The sequence below is a fragment of the Brassica rapa genome, chromosome A04 (genome assembly GCF_000309985.2).
Source record: "Brassica rapa cultivar Chiifu-401-42 chromosome A04, CAAS_Brap_v3.01, whole genome shotgun sequence".
Taxonomy (NCBI): Eukaryota; Viridiplantae; Streptophyta; class Magnoliopsida; order Brassicales; family Brassicaceae; genus Brassica; species Brassica rapa.
The window spans coordinates 10475754-10498684 of NC_024798.2; the positions used below are offsets into that span (position 1 = coordinate 10475754).

The window sequence follows — 22931 nt, forward strand, 5'->3', positions numbered from 1 at the left end:
ATATAGAAAAGATGCAAAATTAAACATTTTTCTTAATCTGTATGCACAAATCTAAAATGATACTTAATATGAAACAGAAGAAATACTATATAAAATAGTATTAAACTAAAAATTATACATAAAGTGAAGCTGATAACGTGGTATTAAAGTATGGACAAATTTTAATGATGAAGACAAAGCCAGAAGCGGTTTATCGAAAAAATGGTATCTCGAAGAGAAAATTGAAAACTTAAAAATTCATGTTTCTTTATGAGAAGTTTCTTTTTTCTTGGTACAAAATTAAAAAAAGGAAGATTCACATGGTGATTTATATAACTTTACTTGTGAAATGTTAGCCACAAACTATTAAGTATAAATAACCAAGTGGGTGTGGTCGGGAGGCGAATTCTCAGTGTTTTTAAGATATCTGGGTTCGAGTTATTGCTAGTTCAGATTACTTATCTATGTGGTCACGTGGATATAGTTAGAACCATATTTTGGACGTCATTTGAAAACCTGAAAAATGGTCCATCTGTAGAATGCACTTCAATTTGGAGATTAGTCTGAGCTTCGACATGGGATATTCCAGATTAAAAACTTTTAAGTATACATAGGTGTAGAAAAGTATTGTATGCACTATAAGAAAAAAAGCTTTTCTTAGCGGACGGAAAACGCTATCTAGCGATACGATAGCGGTTTATGAAACGCTGTATCATCGTCCGTCATAGTAGGTCAAACACATTAGATAGCAGTTTTTTGCATTGCTATCTTATTGTTATATATTATAACGTTTTTCTGTATGCAATTAAATATTTTTAATAGCATATCTTTACCGTTATTATTTACATTAAATTATTTATTTTAGAATTAATTATTTAGAATTTATTTATTTCAAATTTATTTATTTGTAGGTTTAATAATTAAACACATAATAAATTATTTTTTTATTAAACATTATAAATTACATTTGATAGAAGATAAGAATCGGTTTACACTTAACACTAAACCAAATGTTTTAAAAATTAAATCTAATCTAACCTAATTTTAATTAAACCTAATCAAAACCTAATCTTCTTGAGCCAGCCTCCTCACGAACTTCTCCGTTCCTCGCCGCAAGCCCCATGACCACAACCTCTTCTCACGGCCACCAACTTCTCCGTCGCCTCCTCGCTGCAAACCCCATGACCACCACTCTGCTCCGACCACCCGCTTCTCCGTCGCCTCCTCGCCGCAAGCCCCATGACCACCACCTCTCCTCACGACCACCAGCTTCTCCATCGCCTCCTAGCCGCAAACCCAATGACTACCACATCTGCTAACAATCACCATTTCTTCCTCACTTTTAATGAGAACAGAAAACCAGATTTAAAAGAAAAGAGAGAGAGAGAGAGAGGTGACCAGTGGTGGTGAGAGAGACGGTAGCGAAAGGGGGAGATGGCGGTGGTCAAGCATCTTCAGATCCGCGGTCGATGGGTTCGACTCCACCTTCAGACTCGTGTGTGTGTGAGGAGAGTGTTACAGAGAAAGGAGATGTGTGTTACATGAATTGTGTGTGTGTGTGTTTGAGACAGTGAGGGAGATGAAGGGAATGATACAGAGAGGAAGAGATCGATAGAGTCTAGAAGAAGGAAAATGAAAAGATGAATTCTTAGCCATTGGATTACAAATAATCAATGGTCAGAAATATTAATCCAAATTTTGACGAATGGACCAATAAGAACGAAGGAGGAAGATCATAAAAGAGTGATTTTTAGCCTTTGGATCAAAACTAATCAAAGGCCGAAAACAAAACTAATAAGAATTATCTGTTCATTTATCTATAATTATCTTTTTGTGTTGTTTTTTATTTAATGGTTCTATTTTTATTTTTGAATTGTATAATGTAAATTTGAAATATTATACATAATCGGAGATATATATTATAAAAATTATATTTTATTTAAAGTTTTAGGTTTAATGTTCTTATGATATATGTCAAAGTATGTGGTTTAGGGATTATATTGTTAGAGTTTGATTGGAGATTTAAGGCTTTGTGTTTTGAAAGTTATATATTAATATTAAAGAGTAAATTTCGAGTTTATGTTTAAGATCTAAAGTTATAGTATGAGAATATTAGAGTTTTAAGTTGTGTGTTTATAGTTTAGGGATTAAAAACTTGTTTAGGATTTGGGGATTCAAAAAGTTAAATATAGCATTTCATTATATTCCGAATATACCATTCTACCATAGCGTTTCCAAATATACAAACGCTATCTAAAATTAAGGGGTATATCAACCATAGCAGAAAGACAAAAAACGCTATACTCTAGTGCTATGAAAACGATTATTTCTTGTAGTGATGTATTTAACACAAATGAAATAGAACTTTAGAGAAAAAGGTTTTAGGCTTATTGTAAGTAAGCAAAACAGCTAAAAAGGTTTCACTGAAATGTTTTTGGATTGCCTATCAACTAAAAAGGTTTCATTGAAATGGTTTTGGATTGTGTATAAATCCTTGAACATTTAATGCTAGATCAATAGATCAAGAGCGTTTTTGAGCTACTAAAATATTGTTTTTCGTGAAACTTGTAAATTCACTTGTAAATATATATATATATATATATATATATATATATATATATATATATTTATTTATTGAATTATACATGGGTATCATGGTCTTACAGAAGTGGTCCAGACTAGTCACGTATTGCCACGTGTCGATCTCATATCCTTGGCGATGCCGAATATTAATTCTTCAGTGGCCGAGAATCGAACCTTGGTGGCTTTAACGTATTGGGTTTTTGCCCTCAAGCTAATCACGCCCTAGTTAACTATAAAATATATTATTTGTAGAGAATTTTCTTATGTTTCTATTGTGTTCGGTTTTGTCGTGGTTAGTTTTTGCACTTTCAATTAATGCTTGAGGTTAACTAGTTTTCTATGATTAAGAAAGTTAAAAGAGCAAATTGAGTAATGTTGAGTTCTCGTGCTCACCGCTATATGAACTGTGAAAGCAACGGATAAAATTCAATGGATAAATACATGTAGAACATGTTCCTGCCATATAATTCATAAATGCTCACATGCGTAGGGGTAAGATAACTTCTCCTATAATAGACATAATAATAATATGTAGATATGCGTTTAGATCGAATCCCTAATTGCGTTGGTGTTAATTTAATGTTCATTTTCAATAGAAACTATGCAGACCTTTTGTTAATGTGGTCTATTGACAAAATATACAAGTATTGAATCAAGTAACTGAGATTAATTTACCAACAGCAAAAAAAAGTATCAAAAGAAAAGTCACTGTAATTTTTAGTAGAAAAGTTCATAATGGTTTGATGAGTGGGTGTTAAATTAAAAGACAAGTCATCCACTATTTACACGTCATAGATTCGTGTAAAGCTCTTATGGCTAATGTTAAACGCTTGATTAGTTCTGAATTCAGCCCCCAAAATTCCAAAATCTAATGGTTGTAGCTTAATAGTTAATACATTTATCTATGTTGATCAATGATCAAGACCAAATATAGTTTTTCTCGTAAACCTTTTCTTCATTGCTTGAAATGTTTTATACCGAACTAAATTATAATAAAAATATCATCAATGATCTATTCGAGCCATTACAGCCGTAAAACAAAGGCCAAATCAATCAAACACAACAACGACTAAGAAAGAAAAGTCAATGGAAGAAACCACTTGACCGAATAGCAAGAACGTGACAATATAGGAAATGATAGAATAGTTTAATGGAGATTATTAAAAGCGAACCAGCCACTTCATTATCTTTTCTTTTCGTTGACTCGTCATTTTCTAAAGTCGCCCTCTGTTTCATGGGATATTTCTATGAACCCTCCTCATTCACATATTAAACACTAAAACCAGTAAATTAATTTAAGAATTTAATAGATGATGTCAGAACGAAAACACAGAAAATTAAAGGGAAAGGCCAAATAACAAAAAAAAACACAAATTCAATAATTACCCAAAATCACCTCCTCTGTCGTACTTTTTCTTCATATTTCTTTCTATCCTTTCTTTAGGGATCTTTTTTTTGGCAAATAAAACCAAAATTCAAAGGCGGAACTGAACAAAATACCTCAATTTTCCTCGTTATGCTTTTCAAATGCCAAGAAACTAGGTAGCCAAAAAATATGATTTTTTATAATTTACTAAAATACATTATCCCTTTTACTCCATTTTTCAAAAAAAATACATTATCATACTTTGTCAAAATACTCCATAAATCATTATTCACTACATCTTATGAAAATGCCATTTAAATATTTTTACATGTATTAACAAAATGATATATTTTTATTTTTTATTTATTACAGATATTTAATCAATAATGTTTGAAATAAATAAAATTATTTATAATATTAATTCATTTTCAATTAATAATTAACTTAGAGTAAATATAATCTGCATTAAAAAATTAATGACATTTTTAATAACAAAGAAATGTGTCAAAATGACATTCATGATGTAACATAGAAAGTATTACAAAGATAGTGAATAACTGCTACATAAGCAACCATAAAACTATTGTATTAGCTTCACAAAAGAATTATTGGCTTATAGCATATTTAACAGCCGTTACCCTCTCATTTTAGGGATTTTGCTAGACAATTCTCTCTTCAAATTTTGAGTGGGTGAATAGTAGAAACCCAAAAACTGTTTACTTTTACTTTAACCATTATAATTTATGTATTTTACAATCTCATAAATAACTTTATATATTATATTTTAGTTAGTATTGTTATATTTAAAAAAAATCATATATTTTATACTATTTATAGTTATATTTGATTACTAATTATTATATTTTCATAAATCTTATTTTAATATCTTTAAAATATTATGTTTTATTTGTTTATAGAAGCTTTAATAGTTTATTATTTAAAAAATTGAAGATGAAGAAATAAATTATAAATTTTCTTAGAGTTAAATTTCAAGGTGACCATATGATTTTGAAAGTGTTTCTTCTGTAAAAAAAATTGCATTTTGAGATGCTCATAAAAGGTGCGTGAACCCAACAAATCACTTCAAACCCGAATTTTAATTAGCCATGGTTACTTATAACTTCTCATATATTGTTGTAGGCTTGGGCATTTTACGCGGATCCGAAAATCTAAACTGAAACCGACTCGAAAATACATGTTCGGGTCCAGGTTCGGCTCCGGATCCGGATCTAGGCCAAAGTACCTATTGGGTATAATTATTTTGGATACGCGGATCTCGGTTCGGGTCTGGGTATTATCTGAGACTCGATCAGATACCCGAAATACCTAAAATTTATAGTATATTTGGGTCTTCAGGTATATTTTTGGTATCATGGATGTTTTTTTTAAGTTTTGGGTTCAGCTTTTTGGTTATAGTTTTGGGTTTCAGGTAAAATTTTAGATTTTCAGAAATATAGTTCGGATATTTGAATAAAATTGTGGATATCTTTTTTATTTTTGGGTTAGACTTCGGGTAAAAACTCGGATATTTTTCGGGTTTTAGTATGTTTCTTTCGGGTATTTTCTGGTTTTTGGGTATTTCGGGTCCTAACTACCCGAACCGACCTGAAAACCCGAAATATATCCAAAAAATTATGGGTATTTTGTGGGTGTATAAATTATATATCTGAACCGATTCGGATCCGACAGGAACCGATCTTAACCCAAACAAAAAATTTCTAAATATCTAGTTGGATCCAAATGTTTAGGACTCAAAAGATCTTCATCCGATAGGAACCGACCAGAACCCAATCCGAAGACCCGAATGCCCAAGCCTAATTGTTGGATTCATAGTTGATAGACGAGGAAATAAATTTGTAATAGTTCCTTTTGGTTAATATTCTGGTCATGGATATGGTGATAAATTTAAATTTTATTTTTATGATCACTATACGAGAACCAGCATGATTTTCTTTTATAAAAGTTCTTCATATTTGATTTTTTTTTTGTTTATATTGCAAGCGAGAAAATAAAAATAAAAAAATCTAAAAAGATAAAGAAGCCAAAAATCCTAATAAACCGAGTTGGTACAATCTAATCGACCATGTACAATTTAAAACCAACAAGATTATATGTCATCTGTTCGTATAAGGTTTTTGCACACGAATTAATAAAATTGTTAATTTTTTTGTTTTATCCATATTTAATATATTTTTTGTTTGGTTTTATCAATTAATTAATTAAAAATAAAAGTAAAAACGAAAATTTTATTTAAAATATACATTGGAAATATAGAACGACACTTTTAGTGAATAAAATAAAACGATGAGTATTATTTAGTAACTTTTGTTTTGATTTTACTTTGAATTAGAAACATAATCATGGACAATAAACGAACGGTCAACTATAAGCTAGCTTGTCTTTATATAAAAGTTATTTGAAGTTTATATTTCTGCATTTTATTTCACAATATATAAACGGTATATATATACTATATTTTTTGTCAGCATATAAACGGTATATATAGTATCATATCAAAACGGTATGTTTGATGTCAAAAAAAGAAGAAAGAAAAAAGAGAGATAGATGATGTGTAACTCTCAAAATCACAACCAAATAAAACACTTGTTGTAGTTTTCCACGAGTAATAAATATATAGTTTGTTCTGATTAGGTGACTTGGAAGTCTGAACAGAAATTATAAAATTTTCGTGTATGACTGAAAGCAAGATTTACATAACGTCAGTTTAAATAACCCATAAATTTTTAAATTAATGCAAACAACAACAGGTTCCTTAGAAGAAAAACAATAATAACCGTCTTAAAATTGTGCAGAAACTATTCTATTAAAACAGCAGTATGACTAGTTGATAAAGGTTGTGTCCAATATATTTTATAACCATCTTCTAAATATCAATTATAACTGACTTTTATGAGTTTTATACAAATATTGTAACCACTAATTCAATTAGCAAAATATGCCGGACTCACTTCTCTCTCTCTCTCTCTCTCAAACTGTCGACAACATTAATTTCAAATCGTACAATTTCATATAACTAACAATTTGTGTAAGTATGATACAAACACAAATTTCCGTAGGTTTAATCACAAAAACAGACATATTTTTAGGTTCAGAAACGCGGGCGTGGTGATCAATTGCTCGGTGATGGAGCGCTCGGCGGAGAGTTACCGTGGCGATTTTGCCAAATTCGGTTAATAAATTGGTTTTGTAAAAATAATCCATATTCCTGGGTTTTGAATGTTTGGAATGGAATTTATATACCAGATCTGCAAAGTTGATGAAGGATCTAAAAGAAAACCGCAATATTGCAGCCTATAATGATAATTTTTTTATGACGGCCATGGAAATGTTTTTGCAGAAACCTAAAAGTTATCATAAGAAAGATGAAGATATATTTACAATAGTGCCATTCATAAAAGAAATTATTTTTTTTTTAAAACACAAAAAGTGTTGTAATTCGATCGAACACGTGACATGCTGTAAAAATGAAATCATCTCTATGCACTAAGCCAAGGTAAATCATTAGTACATGAACTGCAACGCATCATATGTAATACCAGTTTTAAAACTTATGTTTATCTAGGTTTTAAATTAATCAAATAGATGTGTAAAAAAATTTTATTCAAATATTTAATATCGAAAAGTAATTATCTATTGCTCAATGTTTTGAAAACAGAACCGGGCATTGGCATCGGGTCAATGGTCAGACCGGTCCAATCAAGTTTCAAATTTTAATTTAATTTTAAATTAAGTAATTATATATATATACACATATATGTGTATATATAAAATTATTATTATATTTTTTTTTTCAGAATCTAAAAACTATATGAAAATAAAATGAAAATTTTTAAAACAATATATTAATGTAATGAAAACTAATATATTTATATAGATATTAAAATAATATTATTTTTATGATTTTTTTTAAAAAAAATGTATCTTTTTTACTTGAATTTCATAAAACCATGTTTAAATATCAAACCGGATAATCGGTTTTAGCAAATTTTCATGGTTTTTAACCGTTTTTTACCAGATTTGTCGGTTTAACTCAAATCCGATTCTAGCATAATCCGGAACCTGTTAGAAGTGCGAGTTACGGTCCGGCCGGTTCGGCCTCGGCTGGTTCAGTTTTCAAAACACTGCTATTGTTTTATATCATTGTGTTCAAATTTATTTTTTATGCACAAAAACTATCGACTTTTTATGTTCATACAAAAATGATATACAAGATATGTTATCATATTTAACCTGTTTAGCAAAATATAAAGTCTTCCACATGTACAAAATTTATCATTACCAAAAATATTTAGCATATTTAAAAAACATAAAAAAATTGTAAAAAAATCCATGTCCTGATTTTGCAAAACTGTAAAATTTTAATGTTTCAAATAATCATGTGTGTCCTATAAGAATAATTAACACTATTCAAATTTTGTAAAAATAATCAGTCAACACATATCCGCGTTTTTAAAGCGCGGGTCTAAATCTAGATTATTATTTGATTACTAAATAAAATTATAACTATACTTTGTTATTTAAAAATTAATAACTGTTTAGAAATAAAGTATAAGGTTAATGTTTGAAATAGCTATGACACAAGTACTGACGGATCCTGGAAAGATAAGGCTGAGTTCTCAGGGCAAGGATGGTTTAGTACTTTACCAGGCTTTGATGGTTTGTTAGGGGCACGAAATGTATGTGCATGTCTATCACCTCTTCACTCGGAGGTGGAGGCATTGATATGGGCAATTGAATGCATGAGGAATTTACGACATTTCAGGTTACGTTTGCAACAGATTGTTCTCAGTTGGTGAAGATGGTTTCGGAATCCGAGGAATGGCCTGCATTTGGAACCTATCTGGAAGACATCAAGTTTTTGAGAAGAAGCTTCCACAACTCAGAAATCGTTCATGTACCAAGAACGGCGAATCAAAAGGCGGATAGCTTAGCACGCAGTGCCCGGCATCAACCGTCTTTCGTCGTACACATGGATGCAGAGTTTCCAATTTGGTTTACAGAGTCAATATGAGTCTGTGAATTGTTTGCTGTCAAAAAAAAAAAAAAGCTATGGCACAAGTGTATAGTAATGCAACATCACAAATTTAATGCAATTGTCAAAACCTCTTACGGATAATTTAAAAAATATTTTACACAAATATTATTATAAAGAAAAACATAAATATGATTATTACAAAAGAAAACATAAATATTAAAATTAAACTTCTAAAAAATATAAAACAAAACATATACCCGCCGTTAGAATCTAGTATTATGTTTAAAGACATTGCCGAACGTTGACAAAAAAAAATGAGATTGCCGAACGCATTTAACTACGTCTCTATCTAGTAATATAACAGTGAACCAATTGTTTTATATAGTAGCAAAATATTCCTCATATATTTTTGACGTATAGTTTGATTCTTATTTTCTTTTCACGAATATTATACTATATACTGTTTATATATTGTGTAGACGACAATTAAGACGACTTGATTGATGTGTGAACAAAGAGAACGGTGTTCTTCTCCCACTTTATTTTAGTCAATAAAGGATAGCTTATAAAGCAAAACATACTATAGCTTATACAGAGCCGAGTCAATGAATTACGTCATTCACCATTCATATTTTACGTGACAATTTTAAATATTCACAATATAGTATCAAATGCATACACAGCTGATTTATACAAATTGTCGATAAGCTTTAAACTTATAAAATAAGCAAACGCCCTCATCTATTTAAGTTACGAACCTAGGGATACTATACTATGTGAAATAAAATGCATAAACAAACACTTATAGTAGATGAATGAATAGTGAATAATATTTAATTGATTAATTTGTATTGATTTTTTAAAGATTATATTGTTAGTTGCTTAAATATAGGAGGCTAGGAGCAGATTCCAGCTCACAAATCTTGTGCCCATCTCCACAAGTAGTTTGTGAAGTCAAACAAAAAACTTCAACTTTTTAACATACACACCCTCTGTTTCTCTCTCATAATATTCAAACTAATTAAGTGCATATATATAGATGTATGAGTGTTTATAACTTCAGGAGGAGCTCTATATATTTAGCATAATATCTCTCTCAAGTGTGAGAACAAAGTTGTGAAGCTCTTCTTCTCTCCTATTCATTTCTCTCTTCCTCAATCTCTCTCTTTGTGTCACCATGGTATCTCAACCTCCTCAAGATGATTATGTGAGTCTCTCTTTCTTTTTTTTGCTTTATTGTATTAAAAATATTTTGTTTGTTGAATTCTGGTATAACCAAACTGTATTTTTAGTTATATTTTCTCATGAATGACACTACTAATGGGATGGAGTGTATTTATTAAAATAATAATCTTTCTAGTAAAAATTATGAGAAAGAAGGTTAGTTTTGTTTCGTAAAAAAAAAAAAGGTTAGTTTTGTTGTCTTTATCATCGCCAACTGTATTTTTCTTCTTACAAAGATTTTTTGTCGCCTTTTTCTCAAAGATTCGTTTTTTTTTAAATTTAGATTTTTTTAAAAAAAATATCTAAAAAATAAATTAATTGTGATGGTCAGAGATATAGACGAAGGAGAAGAAATGTTAAGAACCCAAATACAAAACTAGATTTGATGTAAGATATTTGACTTCGTGACTTTTGGTTTGAGTCGTCTGACTATTTTTTCTGTTCCAGAGATATTTATATTAACCATGACAAAACACCGAGTAAATTGTAGTCAAATAAACTGAAAAAAACCTGGAAATTTTACGAAAAATCAAAACGCTGAAACTTTAAGATAAATGGACGGTTATTTTTACGGGAAATTATAGATTTTTTATCATATTTCTTCTTCCTAAAAATTTCCGAGTAAAAAAAAATACCATGTTCCATTATTATTTCTTTTTCATATTGCGCAATTGAATTATTACAAGTTACAGGACAACAAAGAAATAAACAACTGTTCATAACTTTTTGTTGATAAGTTAGATATTTACCTTTACAGATACCGTACGTATGGCTTTTCCAAAGTTTAGGGAACTTGTACCAACCTAGACCGCCATCTAAAATGACAAACAGATCTTCCAAAACCCACCTTACACTTTCAAATTTTCTCCCTTTTACCCCAAACTTTATTATTTGTACTATTACGCTCATCACAAAATGAATTTTGCAACCGACATAAATCATTGACTTTTATTCTTTAGTAATGAACATATTAATCGACTTCACTTTGGTTCTTGCGCGTAGTTTAGATCTTAACTTAAGGTTGGTGACCCACCTAAATCATTTTAAACCAAAAGATCTTCCAAGAATACATAGTTATAACTTTCATTTTATTCTTCTTCTGCCCCATAAGTTATCACATCTCTCTTTTTGAGCCCGAGACATAAATATTTGTGAAAACCAAAATAAAACTAAATGTTTTCTTCCAATTTTGTGAAATAAAACAGGATGAGAAATCGGCGAGACAAAAAGAAATAGATGCTTGGTTACCAATTACTTCATCAAGAAATGCTAAGTGGTGGTACTCTGCTTTTCACAATGTCACCGCCATGGTTGGTGCCGGAGTTCTCGGCCTCCCTTACGCTATGTCTCAGCTCGGCTGGTAAATTTTATAATCCAAACCGGTTAGTGATTTTAAACCGGATCTACCAAAAACTAAACCAATTTTAATTTGGTTTTATAGGGGACCAGGAATTACAGTAATGGTTCTCTCATGGATCATAACACTATACACATTATGGCAAATGGTGGAAATGCACGAAATGGTTCCGGGAAAGCGTTTCGATCGCTACCACGAGCTCGGACAACACGCGTTCGGGGAAAAACTCGGTCTTTACATAGTCGTGCCGCAACAGCTGATCGTGGAAATAGGCGTTTGCATCGTTTATATGGTCACTGGAGGCAAATCACTAAAGAAGTTTCATGATCTTGTTTGTGATGATTGTAAACCCATCAAACTTACTTACTTCATCATGATATTCGCTTCTGTTCACTTCGTCCTCTCTCATCTCCCCAATTTCAATTCTATATCCGGTGTGTCTCTTGCCGCCGCGGTTATGTCTCTCAGGTAAATACTATAACCGGTTTATTAAATTCGGCTAGGGTGTTGGTTATACATAGGCCGGTATGAGAATCGGTACAATTTGAGAATTGGTTTATGCAACCAATACAAAATTAGGTACTTTAGTTTTTTTAAATTTCAAAATTAAGGATGGGAAAGGTAATTAAATGTTGGTTTGGTTTAGTCTCGGTTCGCATTTTTTTGTGGAAATTAAAACCAGATATAATTTTGGTTCAGTTAAGTTCATTACCGGTTTTAAATACTTTTCCTTTGGTCTATAGCTACTCAACAATCGCATGGGCAGCTTCGGCGAGTAAAGGTGTTCAAGAAGATGTTGAATACGGTTACAAAGCAAAATCAACGGCCGGTACGGTTTTCAATTTCTTCAGCGGTTTAGGTGATGTTGCCTTCGCTTATGCGGGCCACAACGTGGTCCTTGAGATCCAAGCAACGATCCCTTCAACTCCTGAGAAACCTTCAAAAGGTCCGATGTGGAAAGGAGTCATTGTTGCTTACATCGTCGTCGCGCTCTGTTATTTTCCGGTGGCCTTCGTTGGATATTATATTTTCGGGAACGGTGTTGATGACAATATCCTCATGTCACTTAAGAAACCGGCTTGGTTAATCGCGACGGCAAACATGTTCGTTGTGATCCACGTTATTGGTAGTTACCAGGTCGGTTAATATCTTAACCGGTTTTAATCATTTTTCGTATAAAATTTTAAAATTGACCGAATCTAAACCTTGTTTTTTTTTCTTTGCAGATTTATGCAATGCCAGTTTTTGACATGATGGAAACTTTGTTGGTCAAGAAGCTTAATTTCAGACCTACCACGATTCTCCGGTTCTGTGTTCGCAATTTCTACGTTGGTAAGTTATGTGTATATATAGAACTTTGAAAATGGTGTTATGGCGATCCATAAAACTGACTTTGACTTCTTTTTTTTTGGTTTATGTAGCTGTAACAATGTTTCTAGGTATGACGTTTCCTTTCTTTGGTGGGCTTTTAGCGTTCTTTGGTGGATTCGCGTTTGCTCCAACGACATACTTCGTAAGATTGCGTTTTCTAAACGCTTTTTCTCAGTCTGAGTTAGTTATTAATAATCTAATTTAAATACTGTTATTTTCTCAGCTTCCTTGCATAATTTGGCTAGCTATCTACAAACCTAGGAAGTACGGCTTATCTTGGTGGGCCAACTGGGTAAGTAACATTATTGTTAGTTTTTCTAGCTTTGCAATCAAACCGGTGGTTGTGTTTTGTGAAACTATTTAATTTTCTGAAAAGAAAAGAAATCAAATGTGGTGTGTTGTTTTACCAAAAAAAAAAAAAAAAATGTGGTGTGTTGTTTTACTTTCAGGTATGTATCGTGTTTGGTATTTTCTTAATGGTCTTGTCGCCGATTGGAGGGCTAAGGACGATCGTTATTCAAGCAAAGGAATACAAGTTTTACTCGTAAATGCTATGTAATGTGTGTCATATCACTAAGCAACATTCTGTGTGAAGAAGATTTTAAAAGATCAACATGAGACATAAGAATCAGTGGTCTCATGAGGTCTGAATTTGTAATAGCTTTAGAGTTTGTATTTTGTGTGTGTTACTGTGTTTGTATCTATTATTATTATTATTATTATTATATTAAACAATATATTTTGTTGTGCCAGGAAACTAATAGACTAATAGTACTATATTTTTCTTTTTTTTCAATGTGTTTGGTTTTATTTTATATATTAAGATTCTTTGTGTTCTCAAGACAAAAATGATAGATATTTCACACTCTCTTAGGTTCCATCATTATAAGCATTTAATCTAATCCATGGTTGACAAATGAATTAATTAATATCTGATGATTGAGATTTTATATGTCGCATATAACAACACAAATCAGAAAACTACGGATCCGAGTTAAGAAATCATATATATAATGAAACACTCTCTCCATTGAGAGTATCCACCTCAACACTTCTCTTATTAGGTGTGACCCACACAAGTAAATATATTGTATATATCTTCGGTGAACTATGTAATTAATCACATCTAGAGACATTTATGTGCTGATTGTTAGTCTATATTTAATTTACTAGAAAGTCCATCAACAAACCCACTTTATACGTTAGTTAGCTTAGAAGACATCTCAAGAAATTTCTGAATTTTGCATTATATTATTTATCAACTTCAGCCATATTATTTTCCTTGAAAATTGGGACACGCTACTACATTTTCGATCTAATGGGACTGGGCAAACAATATGAACAAAACCTAAAATCTGACCCACACAAGATGAGATGCTATGTTATTCTCCCGAAACATAAAAATACAACTGTTACAACTATCTGAGGGATGATAATGGCAATTAGATACCAAACAACAAATTGTTAATGAAGAGAAATTACACAAACGTTTCGGAGATGAAACCATTACGCACACCATTCTGCCATTATATAAATAAATTAAGCAAGGACAAAACACTATATTTCGATTAGTTCTAAACCAAAAATAGATCCTACCAAAACAGAAGTGAGCCTCCTTCAAGTCCTTCCTCAAGATGTCATCATTACCAAAATTGGTCTAACAATAACTACTGATTTTAAGAGCTGCATATTTACATGCAAGGAGATATTAGCATCATCATACGGACTCTGGAATCCTAAAGTGTGAAGTAAGCTCTCGGATCATGATTAAATTATGACTGTATTGAACCATATGATGAAAGTAATTTATTTATAGCTACATTCATATATCATTTGTATTTGACTTACATTCTCATGATTTTTCTTTTCTATGTAATGGGATAATATGGAACATCATCCATCCAAGGAATCATATTTGACTTCAAAAAAAATTAGCAAGGGATTCGAGGGCAGAAGACACTGGGTTTGGAATCTACAAAACAAATTTGAAAGATTTCTAACAGATGAAAAGCCGAAAAGGTCTGAAATCACCATTTTTGGCAAGAGATCTTAAAATTCGTCCATCTGAAATTCACATGGTTACAGTGGAGTGTTTGTCCATTAAATGATGTTCCACCAAATGATGTTGCACAAAAAAAGGGCTAAGCTTTCGTCTTTCCTTAAACATTGACAAGTATATGTAATTTGAGTCAGAGTTTCACCGTTAAAAGTTTTGTTTGTACCCTTCAGGTGGATGGGAATTTAATGGTTGTAAATTTGTGTGGCTTAGCTTAGAAGCCATTCCTGTGTTATCAAACCATAAATCCTTAGAGAAGCTTCTCCTGGAAAGGTGCAGGTGGAGATTTCTAGATCAGTAGGTATTTTGAAAACATTACTTCCATGGGATTGTAGGTACTCTCCAAAGCTCGCTGAGTTGCTTGCGGATGTTTCTGGACAGAAGCATCTTGAAAAGCTTGTCCTCTCTAGCTGTTCAAATCTGAGTGTCCTACCATAAAAATTTGGTGATATACCATGCCAGGAAGATCTTCTTAAGGATGAAACTCCAACAAAGAAGTTACCAGAATCAAATTCTCAGCTTGAAAATGTTTAAAGGATTAGTACAAAGACTTGAAAATATATTCAAGAGTTAACTTTGTGTCTAGGAATGTTGACATCACAGGAAGAGCTAGATCTTAGTGGCACAGATATCTAAAAATCTCCAGAAGATTCATTTGATGCACTGAGCATCTTTTCTAAGATACCTGACAGCGACACTATCAATGAGCTCATATTATTGAAGAAATAATTCATCAATGGGAGCGCTGGAGGAGCTACCTTTAAACCTCGGCCCACTACCACATTTGACTGAATTTTCTACAGAAGGATGCAAACATCTGAAACAGATTCTGAGTTCAAATGGTGGATTAAGTTCTCTTTCGAACTTAAGTAGGATTAGACAATATTCAAACTCTATCAAAAGAGATTTTTGACTTACACTTCATTTGAAAACTTGTGTTCAGAAGCTGCAAAAGAAAGAAGTCTTCTTCATTTCTGTTAGAGTGATGTATATTCAAAAGCCTCTATGTCATTCAAGAGATAAAAAAAAAACAATGCAAACGAACCCCGCGCTTGCGCGAGGTACCGGTCCCTAGTATAATAATAATAAATTAGACACTTAATCCATTACAAAACAAGATGCATGCATGTAGAAATACAAGTTTCTCCCTATGTGATGTTGAATATTACATGAAAATTACTTTTGAAGGATCATCGTCATTGAAAGGAACCTATCCAATGAAATTAAATACTAGGTCTGCAACAATCAGATTTTACTCTATTTAGTATTCATGACCCAAAATTAAGTTGGTTTGAGAAAAATAACTAGAGAACGTAATGATTATAACCATTTTTTTTTAAACAACCGTAATGATTATAACCTAAGTCTTTTTTTCTTTGTTAAATTTAATCTGAAGAACTAGTTGATCACAAGATTTCTCTCTTTCTCAAATGTAAAATCTTAAAAGCAATAAGAACACAAGAAATTTAACATGTATAGCATATCTTAACTCTCACTATAACCACCGTAGCTTAATACGACGACGAATACGAGTTACATAAGCGCTTGGTCCCAGAACCAGTTGTAACGGCTCCTGGAATTGAAGTTTTGAGGTTCTTATTCAAGAACATAGCTTCATTGAAGATAAACACAAATTATAATCAAGTTTCTGCCTTAATCCCATGGCCCATCTTGCAGACCTAAGCCCATACATTTAGAGCCCATTACTTCACTCTTTTTTGTCAACCCCATTACTTCACTTTTTGTCAACAATTCACCATCTCTTTTTTTTTTTTACTTTTCATTCATTTTTGCAACAGTTTTTTTTTTTTAAATTTATCATTTTGAAGGACTTAATAAAATAAATTAAAATATAAAAATATAATATAATTATGGTTTCATATGGTTGCACTCATTAATATTTTATGAAGTTTAAACAAATTTACTATTAATTTTAATAACTACCAAAATATGTTGATTTTTGATAAACAATTGTTTTGGCGTTTTCTTGTTCACTTTCATTTAATATTCCGGTTTATCATGTCTTATCACCGGATATACATACACAAGATAATTTGGTTGGAATATATTTGCTTATAAGTGTAATTTTCCTGATGGATCAATGTTTGAGACTATTTATAAACCGGGGCTTCTATCTCTAGTGGTAAAGGGCTTACAGCTGTGAGTACCGCCACCTGGGTTCGAATCCCGGCCACTGGGGAATTAACATTTCGACATCGCCAGGGACAGAGGACCGACACGTGGCAACACGTGACTAGTCTGGATCACTTATGTGAGGCCAGGATACCTCTGTATAATTCAAAAAAAAAAGAATGTGAGAACATATTTCGTCAAATAGTTCTTCAAGGGATTTGAATATCGCATTTACCAATTCCTTATAGGTGAAAAAAATCTCCAACATAATATTGGAAAGATAATGTATATGTAACTGCTATTTTCTACAAAGATAATCCTTTCATAAAATAAAAAAATATGCATATACAAAACAATAGATTTTTTCTACGCTGTAAATAATAAATAAACATAGTAAAAGGTATTTATATATAACCCCACACAACGCAGATCAATATTATAGTGTAGATAGCAAAATATAGTTAAGTACTAGCTAGGTCCAGTGAAATTTGTGCTATATGCATGTGTGAGCTGTAAGGTTAGTCCATAAAATCATGGGGTCTGTCGTTAAAAGAAGAGAAAGAAATATCCATATATATAGACAAGGACCAACCAAGACAGCCCTTTCTATGACTTCTTCCAACTAAAAATGCCATCTGTTCACTTATGATTTCTTCACTCTCCTATATTTTTATGTATAGGGTGTACTGTATGTACTTGTATTAAAATAAACAATCAACAAAATATAAAAACGAGGAAAAATTGAAATATGACCTTAAAAAAAAACGATTCATAAACTATAACTTACGACTAATTTGTTGGATGAAAACATTGAGGAGCGGCATGTAGATAACCGAATTAAAATGAAACGTGTTAGGGCTGGGTAAATAAACCGAACCCGAAAACCCGAACGAATCCGATCCGATAAAAATAAATCCGAACCGATCCGAACCCGACGTAAATACCAAATGGATCTTGTTTTGTGGTATTTTGGGTTATGGGTATTATCCGAACCGAACCCGAATCTAAATGGATATCCGATAGAACCCGAAACATTCAAAACCTCGAAAAGATCTTGTACCAAACATGATCTCAATTCCTAATATGTATCCAAAATACATTAAGAAATATTGAACATCTAAAATACTTATCTATTATATGAAGGTTGGTGGTTCTATTGCATGAAGGTTGGTGGTTCTATTACATTAAGGTTGATGGTTGAAGATGGCCGTTGAATCTTGAAGTATTTAGATTTAGATTTTGTTTTCGTTAAACAATGTTTCTCATTTCATGAGAACTTGGCTTTCATTTTATGTTTTTATTTATTTGGTTTTCTTTTTATCAGTAAATATATTTACTTTTCGTTCGATTTTGAATGATCACGGTTGATGTTCCTTATTTTTGAATCGATTTTTACTTAAGTTTTGGTTACAAAATAGGTACAAATCAGGTATTTTTAAAACTGAAGAACAGATTTTACTCATGTTTTGGTTATAAAATAGGTAAAAATCAGGTACTTTTAAATCGAAAAACCGATTGGGACCCGAACCCGAAAGTATATTCGTTGTACCGGTTCTTTGAAGATTTACTAACCCCGACCCGAATCCGATAGAACCCGAACCGGTCCCGAACCGAACTTTCATATAATCCGAATGGGGCTGATTTTGATAAGCCCGAAAAACCGAAACCCGATTGGATAAAACCGAAACCCGTTTGGGACGCCGAATGCCCAGGCCTAAAACGTGTACTTTGAGATTTTAGCATCTCCAACCCATTTTTATATTTGACTCTATAATAATATTTAAAAGCAAAATTATTTCAACACATTTTAATTTATTTTATTTTATTCCTAAAAACTCTTTTTATTTTAAAATAAAAATTGCAATTTTTACTCTTTTTATAAAAAGTAAATAACATTTTTCTATATTTTACTCTATATTTAGAAACTGATACTTTTAAAAACTACATTGGAACAAATCTCTATTATAAAATTCCTCTATTTTAAAATAAAGAATATCAAAATACACTGGATATAGTTTTACTACAATACCGTACCTTATTTTCCTTACGGGATTATGATTCTAAAGTGATGAATGATATACCATTTTTTTACGTACGTGATTATCCCGTCTATTATTTCCGAACATTCATATTTATATTTTTAAAAGTCATTCTGCTATATTCTATGACTTAATATACAATATCGTGAATCTACTAAAATTAGATTACATTTGTTTTATGATTATTCTGCAGAAACATACTCAAATATTCTGTTGCTCTGATCATCTAAAATGCGAATCACTTGTCAGATAATTATCTTGCCTACACATTTTCTTTACACGCCATAGTTATATGAAAAGACAATTATATCAAAGCAACACCATCCAGTATATTTGGAACAAGAAAATAAGATAATTAATCCATGGTTCGGATCTTCTCATACAATAGTACTAAAAGCCGGAGCTGGATAAAACTCTGACGAAAATTAGTCACAAGTCTAAGTTAGTATATATACATGCATGCATATATTAAGTTGCTTTCATAGTGTAATGTTGCTTACCAGTGGTTCTGTTTTCAGTTATACCTTCCAAGTGTTAGAGCTGATTCAACATCTAATCTCCAAGCCAACCCACCTGATGATCCCATCCTCCATACATCACACGGCACAGTCATCTTCACTTCTGACTCCGAGTGACTCTTCTCATTCCTCCACGTCGACGTATCATACCGAACCCTAACCCTGCATGTCACCGCACCGTACGACTCCACCATGCACGACATCTCTTCCATAAGGTCCGTCGCCACCACCAGCCATACTTTGATAGTCACCTCTGCATTCGGATCTCCCAACATATTCCGGTACGCCCGGTTGATCCAATAGACCCGGTTTGATCCATCAGAAACTAACCAAGGACACGTGTCAAAATACAGCATCCTCATCACTATCTCCTCCCCCTCATTCATACGGCTTAGCTGTAGCTTGTGATACCCTCCCAGTTCAGTACATGTGTTATTAACACACTCTACCGTCAACCACGACTCCACCACCGTCCGATCTAAAGATGATGATATATTTAAACTCGTTATTGGATCCATATCACTCGGATCCGTATTATCCTTATCAGCTTGATGATCTTTATCCTTATCCGGAAGCAACTGAAGTGTGACGATATCGCTCTTATCCTCACCGCCTATCTCTTCATCAAGATCCGTCTTTATCTTCTCTCCATCGCCGCAAGCTTTCTTATTACTACATATCATATCTTTATTATTATTACTTCTATCACTACTGATGTTTTTATTCTGAACCCTAACATACTTTCGTTTAAATCTTCGGTTTCTTCGGAGGAATCTGCAACTCTTTGTGTCGTCAGAAGATTCGCCGACAGGTGGTTTTGGTGCGATTGGACGGAACCGTTGCATTATCCTGCTTACAACGGTCTTGTCTTGATCTGTAACATCATCGCAAGCAGAAGCTTCCCGCTGCTTTCCGTAGTCTGTCTTCATCTCTCTATCTCTCCGGTAGGGTTAGTAGTTTAGCTGTTCATTTATGGTGTTTTGATGTATAAAAGATGGGAAAAAAGAGTTATATGCTGAAAGTTTGAAAGTATGAGAGATAGAAGAGGAAAGTAAGGATTTGAACACGTGGCTAGGGCAAGTGTTTAGCGTATGAGAATAAATTATTTTATGATTGGTTTCGTATGTGTTATGTGTCCCTCATCAACGATGCATTTCAACATATTTATGTTGAAGACAAAACTTCATACACGAATCGATGGCACAACAACAAAACAAAAAGATGTAATTAAATGAATAGCCAATCAGTCATATATTTATTATATATACGTATTCGAATTAACATAAAATGAAGTATAGATCATCGCACGTATAAATATTCGATATATATGAAGAACTAAGTAATTTACACAATGTAAATGATTAACCGTATGTTTTACATCTTTTTTTTTTGGTCACCTTATATGTTTTACTAAATACCGAAATATATATACGATCAACGGATCAAAATGTCCATATATAGTTATACATATTATCAATATATCTACGCTGATTTGTATGAAAATTATTACTCCATAATGTAACTAACCTATTCCTGGAAGTGGTTTATAAAAACGGAAACTAGCTAACGCATCAATCGTGCTTAATTAGTATAAAGTCTATTCATATAAAGTCTAAATGATTATATATCTATAAATCTTACATAGTTATGTTATTTTAAATTTAAATAATGCAAAATAAATATGTAAGAAAAGTGCTAGACGAATTTCGTAAAATTATCTTAAAAGTTTTCATATATGAAAAAATTACCATTCCCTCTTTTTAATTACTTTTTTTAGCAACATAAAATTTCACTGAAAGCAGAATTAGATAGTAGTTGTGCCTCTTGCAAGATGGGTTGATAGACATGCGTTAGCAAACCCATCTGCAGGTCCTACAAGAACGAAGAATAAGACCAAAATGACAAACGGTGAACACGAGGACCCTATAGAGTTTCGTCGACCGCTACTAGCGTGAGTAGATTGCTTAGATGTGAATTCAGATGTGGAGTAGATGAGGGAAGCAGCATGAAGGAGTGCTTCTCTCTTTTTAATTACTTTTTTTTTTGAAGTGAAAGACTCATCAATAAATTGTGATTGTGGATGATGCTCTTTAGACTTCAAAATTTAATTTGAATAAATATGAGAGACTTGTATAGGTACTTTATACTCGTTAAAAATAAATATAGCTAAAATATAAAGTTCAAACAGTCACATTAACATACAATAATTTACGTGTATATATTATGTACATCATATACATGCATCTGTCCGCTGTGTATATATATGAACTATGTGGCGTACGTATACATAACATACATATACACACGTGTTCAGGATTATATCGAGCCAAACAAGTACAGATAAATAATAAAGAAAGGGAACCAATAGTAAGAGGACTGTTGAGTTTTGAATTTAAAAAGCACGACAAGATATAGATATAAGAGCATGAGCATCAGTGAACCCCCCTTTGGGGTTCACCTTCTTAATTTTTTATTATTAAAGTTTTTCTTTTCCTCATTTTGATTTTTTTTTTTTTTAAAAAAAAAAAAAAAAAATTGACCAATCGCGGGCCGCCACGTGTCGTGGGGCCCGCGCTACAGTGATGAACTTTAAGAGAGAGGGTATCATGCAGAAGAGGTGAAAAGGGGTGAGTTCATCACTTTTGCTTTTTTTAATATTTTTTTTTTCTCGTAAAACGTGTGAACCTCCTCTTGAACCTCTAATGCTCTTGCTCTAAGCGTATCTATCGTGATATGGGTTTGAGATTTTGGTCCAAACAGAGCGCTGGACCAATAAGCAGCAACCATCTATTCTACCACTATGGAAAAGCTAAAGTCCACGTGGACTTTCTCCTCACCAATAGCGTCACTCTTCATTTTTCCCCACCACATAATGTCTATATATAAATATAAATTTTAGGACCATTTCTGATAGGTCCATACAGAGAGATATGATTTGGGTTTTATTCTTTGACTAGGGATTAACCCGGGCTACGCCCGGGATTTTTATTTTTTCTAATTTAAGTTGTTAAATTATTTATATTTAGGCTCTGATATATATTTATATAAATGTTAAAATGCATATCATAATTAAAATTTATTTTTAAATTTTAAAACGTTAAATTAACATATTTTTTACTATTTAAATATTTTTTTGTAATTTTATTGGCTATCTAGTTATCATATTTAGTAAAATTATCTTTTGAGCGTTGGAATAAATGTTTTAGAGATTTTATTAAACTGCAGAGTATTTTCGGATCGACCACATGCTCAACATTCGATCGATCCGTAAAAAGATGGTCGATCTCCTTGGCCAGGTAAGTACAATTT

General features: G+C 32.1%; 2 protein-coding genes and 1 long non-coding RNA gene across 3 annotated transcripts; 1 reads left to right on the forward strand and 2 right to left on the reverse strand.

Moving 5' to 3' along the window:
• Nucleotides 1-899: 899 nt before the first annotated feature.
• On the reverse strand, nt 900-9480 carry LOC117133494. Its single transcript, XR_004457343.1, has 2 exons — nt 1378-9480; nt 900-1291 (listed from the first exon to the last, which is right to left on the reverse strand). It is a non-coding gene; the product is annotated as an uncharacterized LOC117133494 (long non-coding RNA).
• Nucleotides 9481-9897: 417 nt separating this feature from the next.
• Nucleotides 9898-13667, forward strand: LOC103864025 (lysine histidine transporter 1). The gene is made up of 8 exons (XM_009141791.3): nt 9898-10131; nt 11354-11508; nt 11590-11973; nt 12249-12642; nt 12732-12837; nt 12927-13018; nt 13100-13168; nt 13326-13667. The coding sequence occupies exons 1-8, from the start codon at nt 10102-10104 to the stop codon at nt 13422-13424; spliced, it is 1329 nt and encodes a 442-aa protein (XP_009140039.1). The 5' UTR covers nt 9898-10101; the 3' UTR covers nt 13425-13667.
• Nucleotides 13668-18599: 4932 nt separating this feature from the next.
• Nucleotides 18600-22710, reverse strand: LOC103864026. Its single transcript, XM_033289813.1, has one exon. It carries the CDS (start codon nt 20549-20551, stop codon nt 19619-19621), a length of 933 nt encoding a protein of 310 aa, XP_033145704.1. The 5' UTR covers nt 20552-22710; the 3' UTR covers nt 18600-19618.
• Nucleotides 22711-22931: the final 221 nt, after the last annotated feature.

Excerpts from the sequence above, each read along its gene's own strand:
- LOC103864026 (XM_033289813.1), bottom strand. The coding sequence starts at position 20,551 with ATGAAGACAGACTACGGAAAGCAGCGGGAAGCTTCTGCTTGCGATGAT.
- LOC103864025 (XM_009141791.3), top strand. The coding sequence starts at position 10,102 with ATGGTATCTCAACCTCCTCAAGATGATTAT. Across the intron at positions 11,509-11,589 it reads GCTATGTCTCAGCTCGGCTG|GGGACCAGGAATTACAGTAA; the intron begins GTAAATTTTATA and ends TTGGTTTTATAG. Across the intron at positions 11,974-12,248 it reads GCCGCGGTTATGTCTCTCAG|CTACTCAACAATCGCATGGG; the intron begins GTAAATACTATA and ends TTTGGTCTATAG.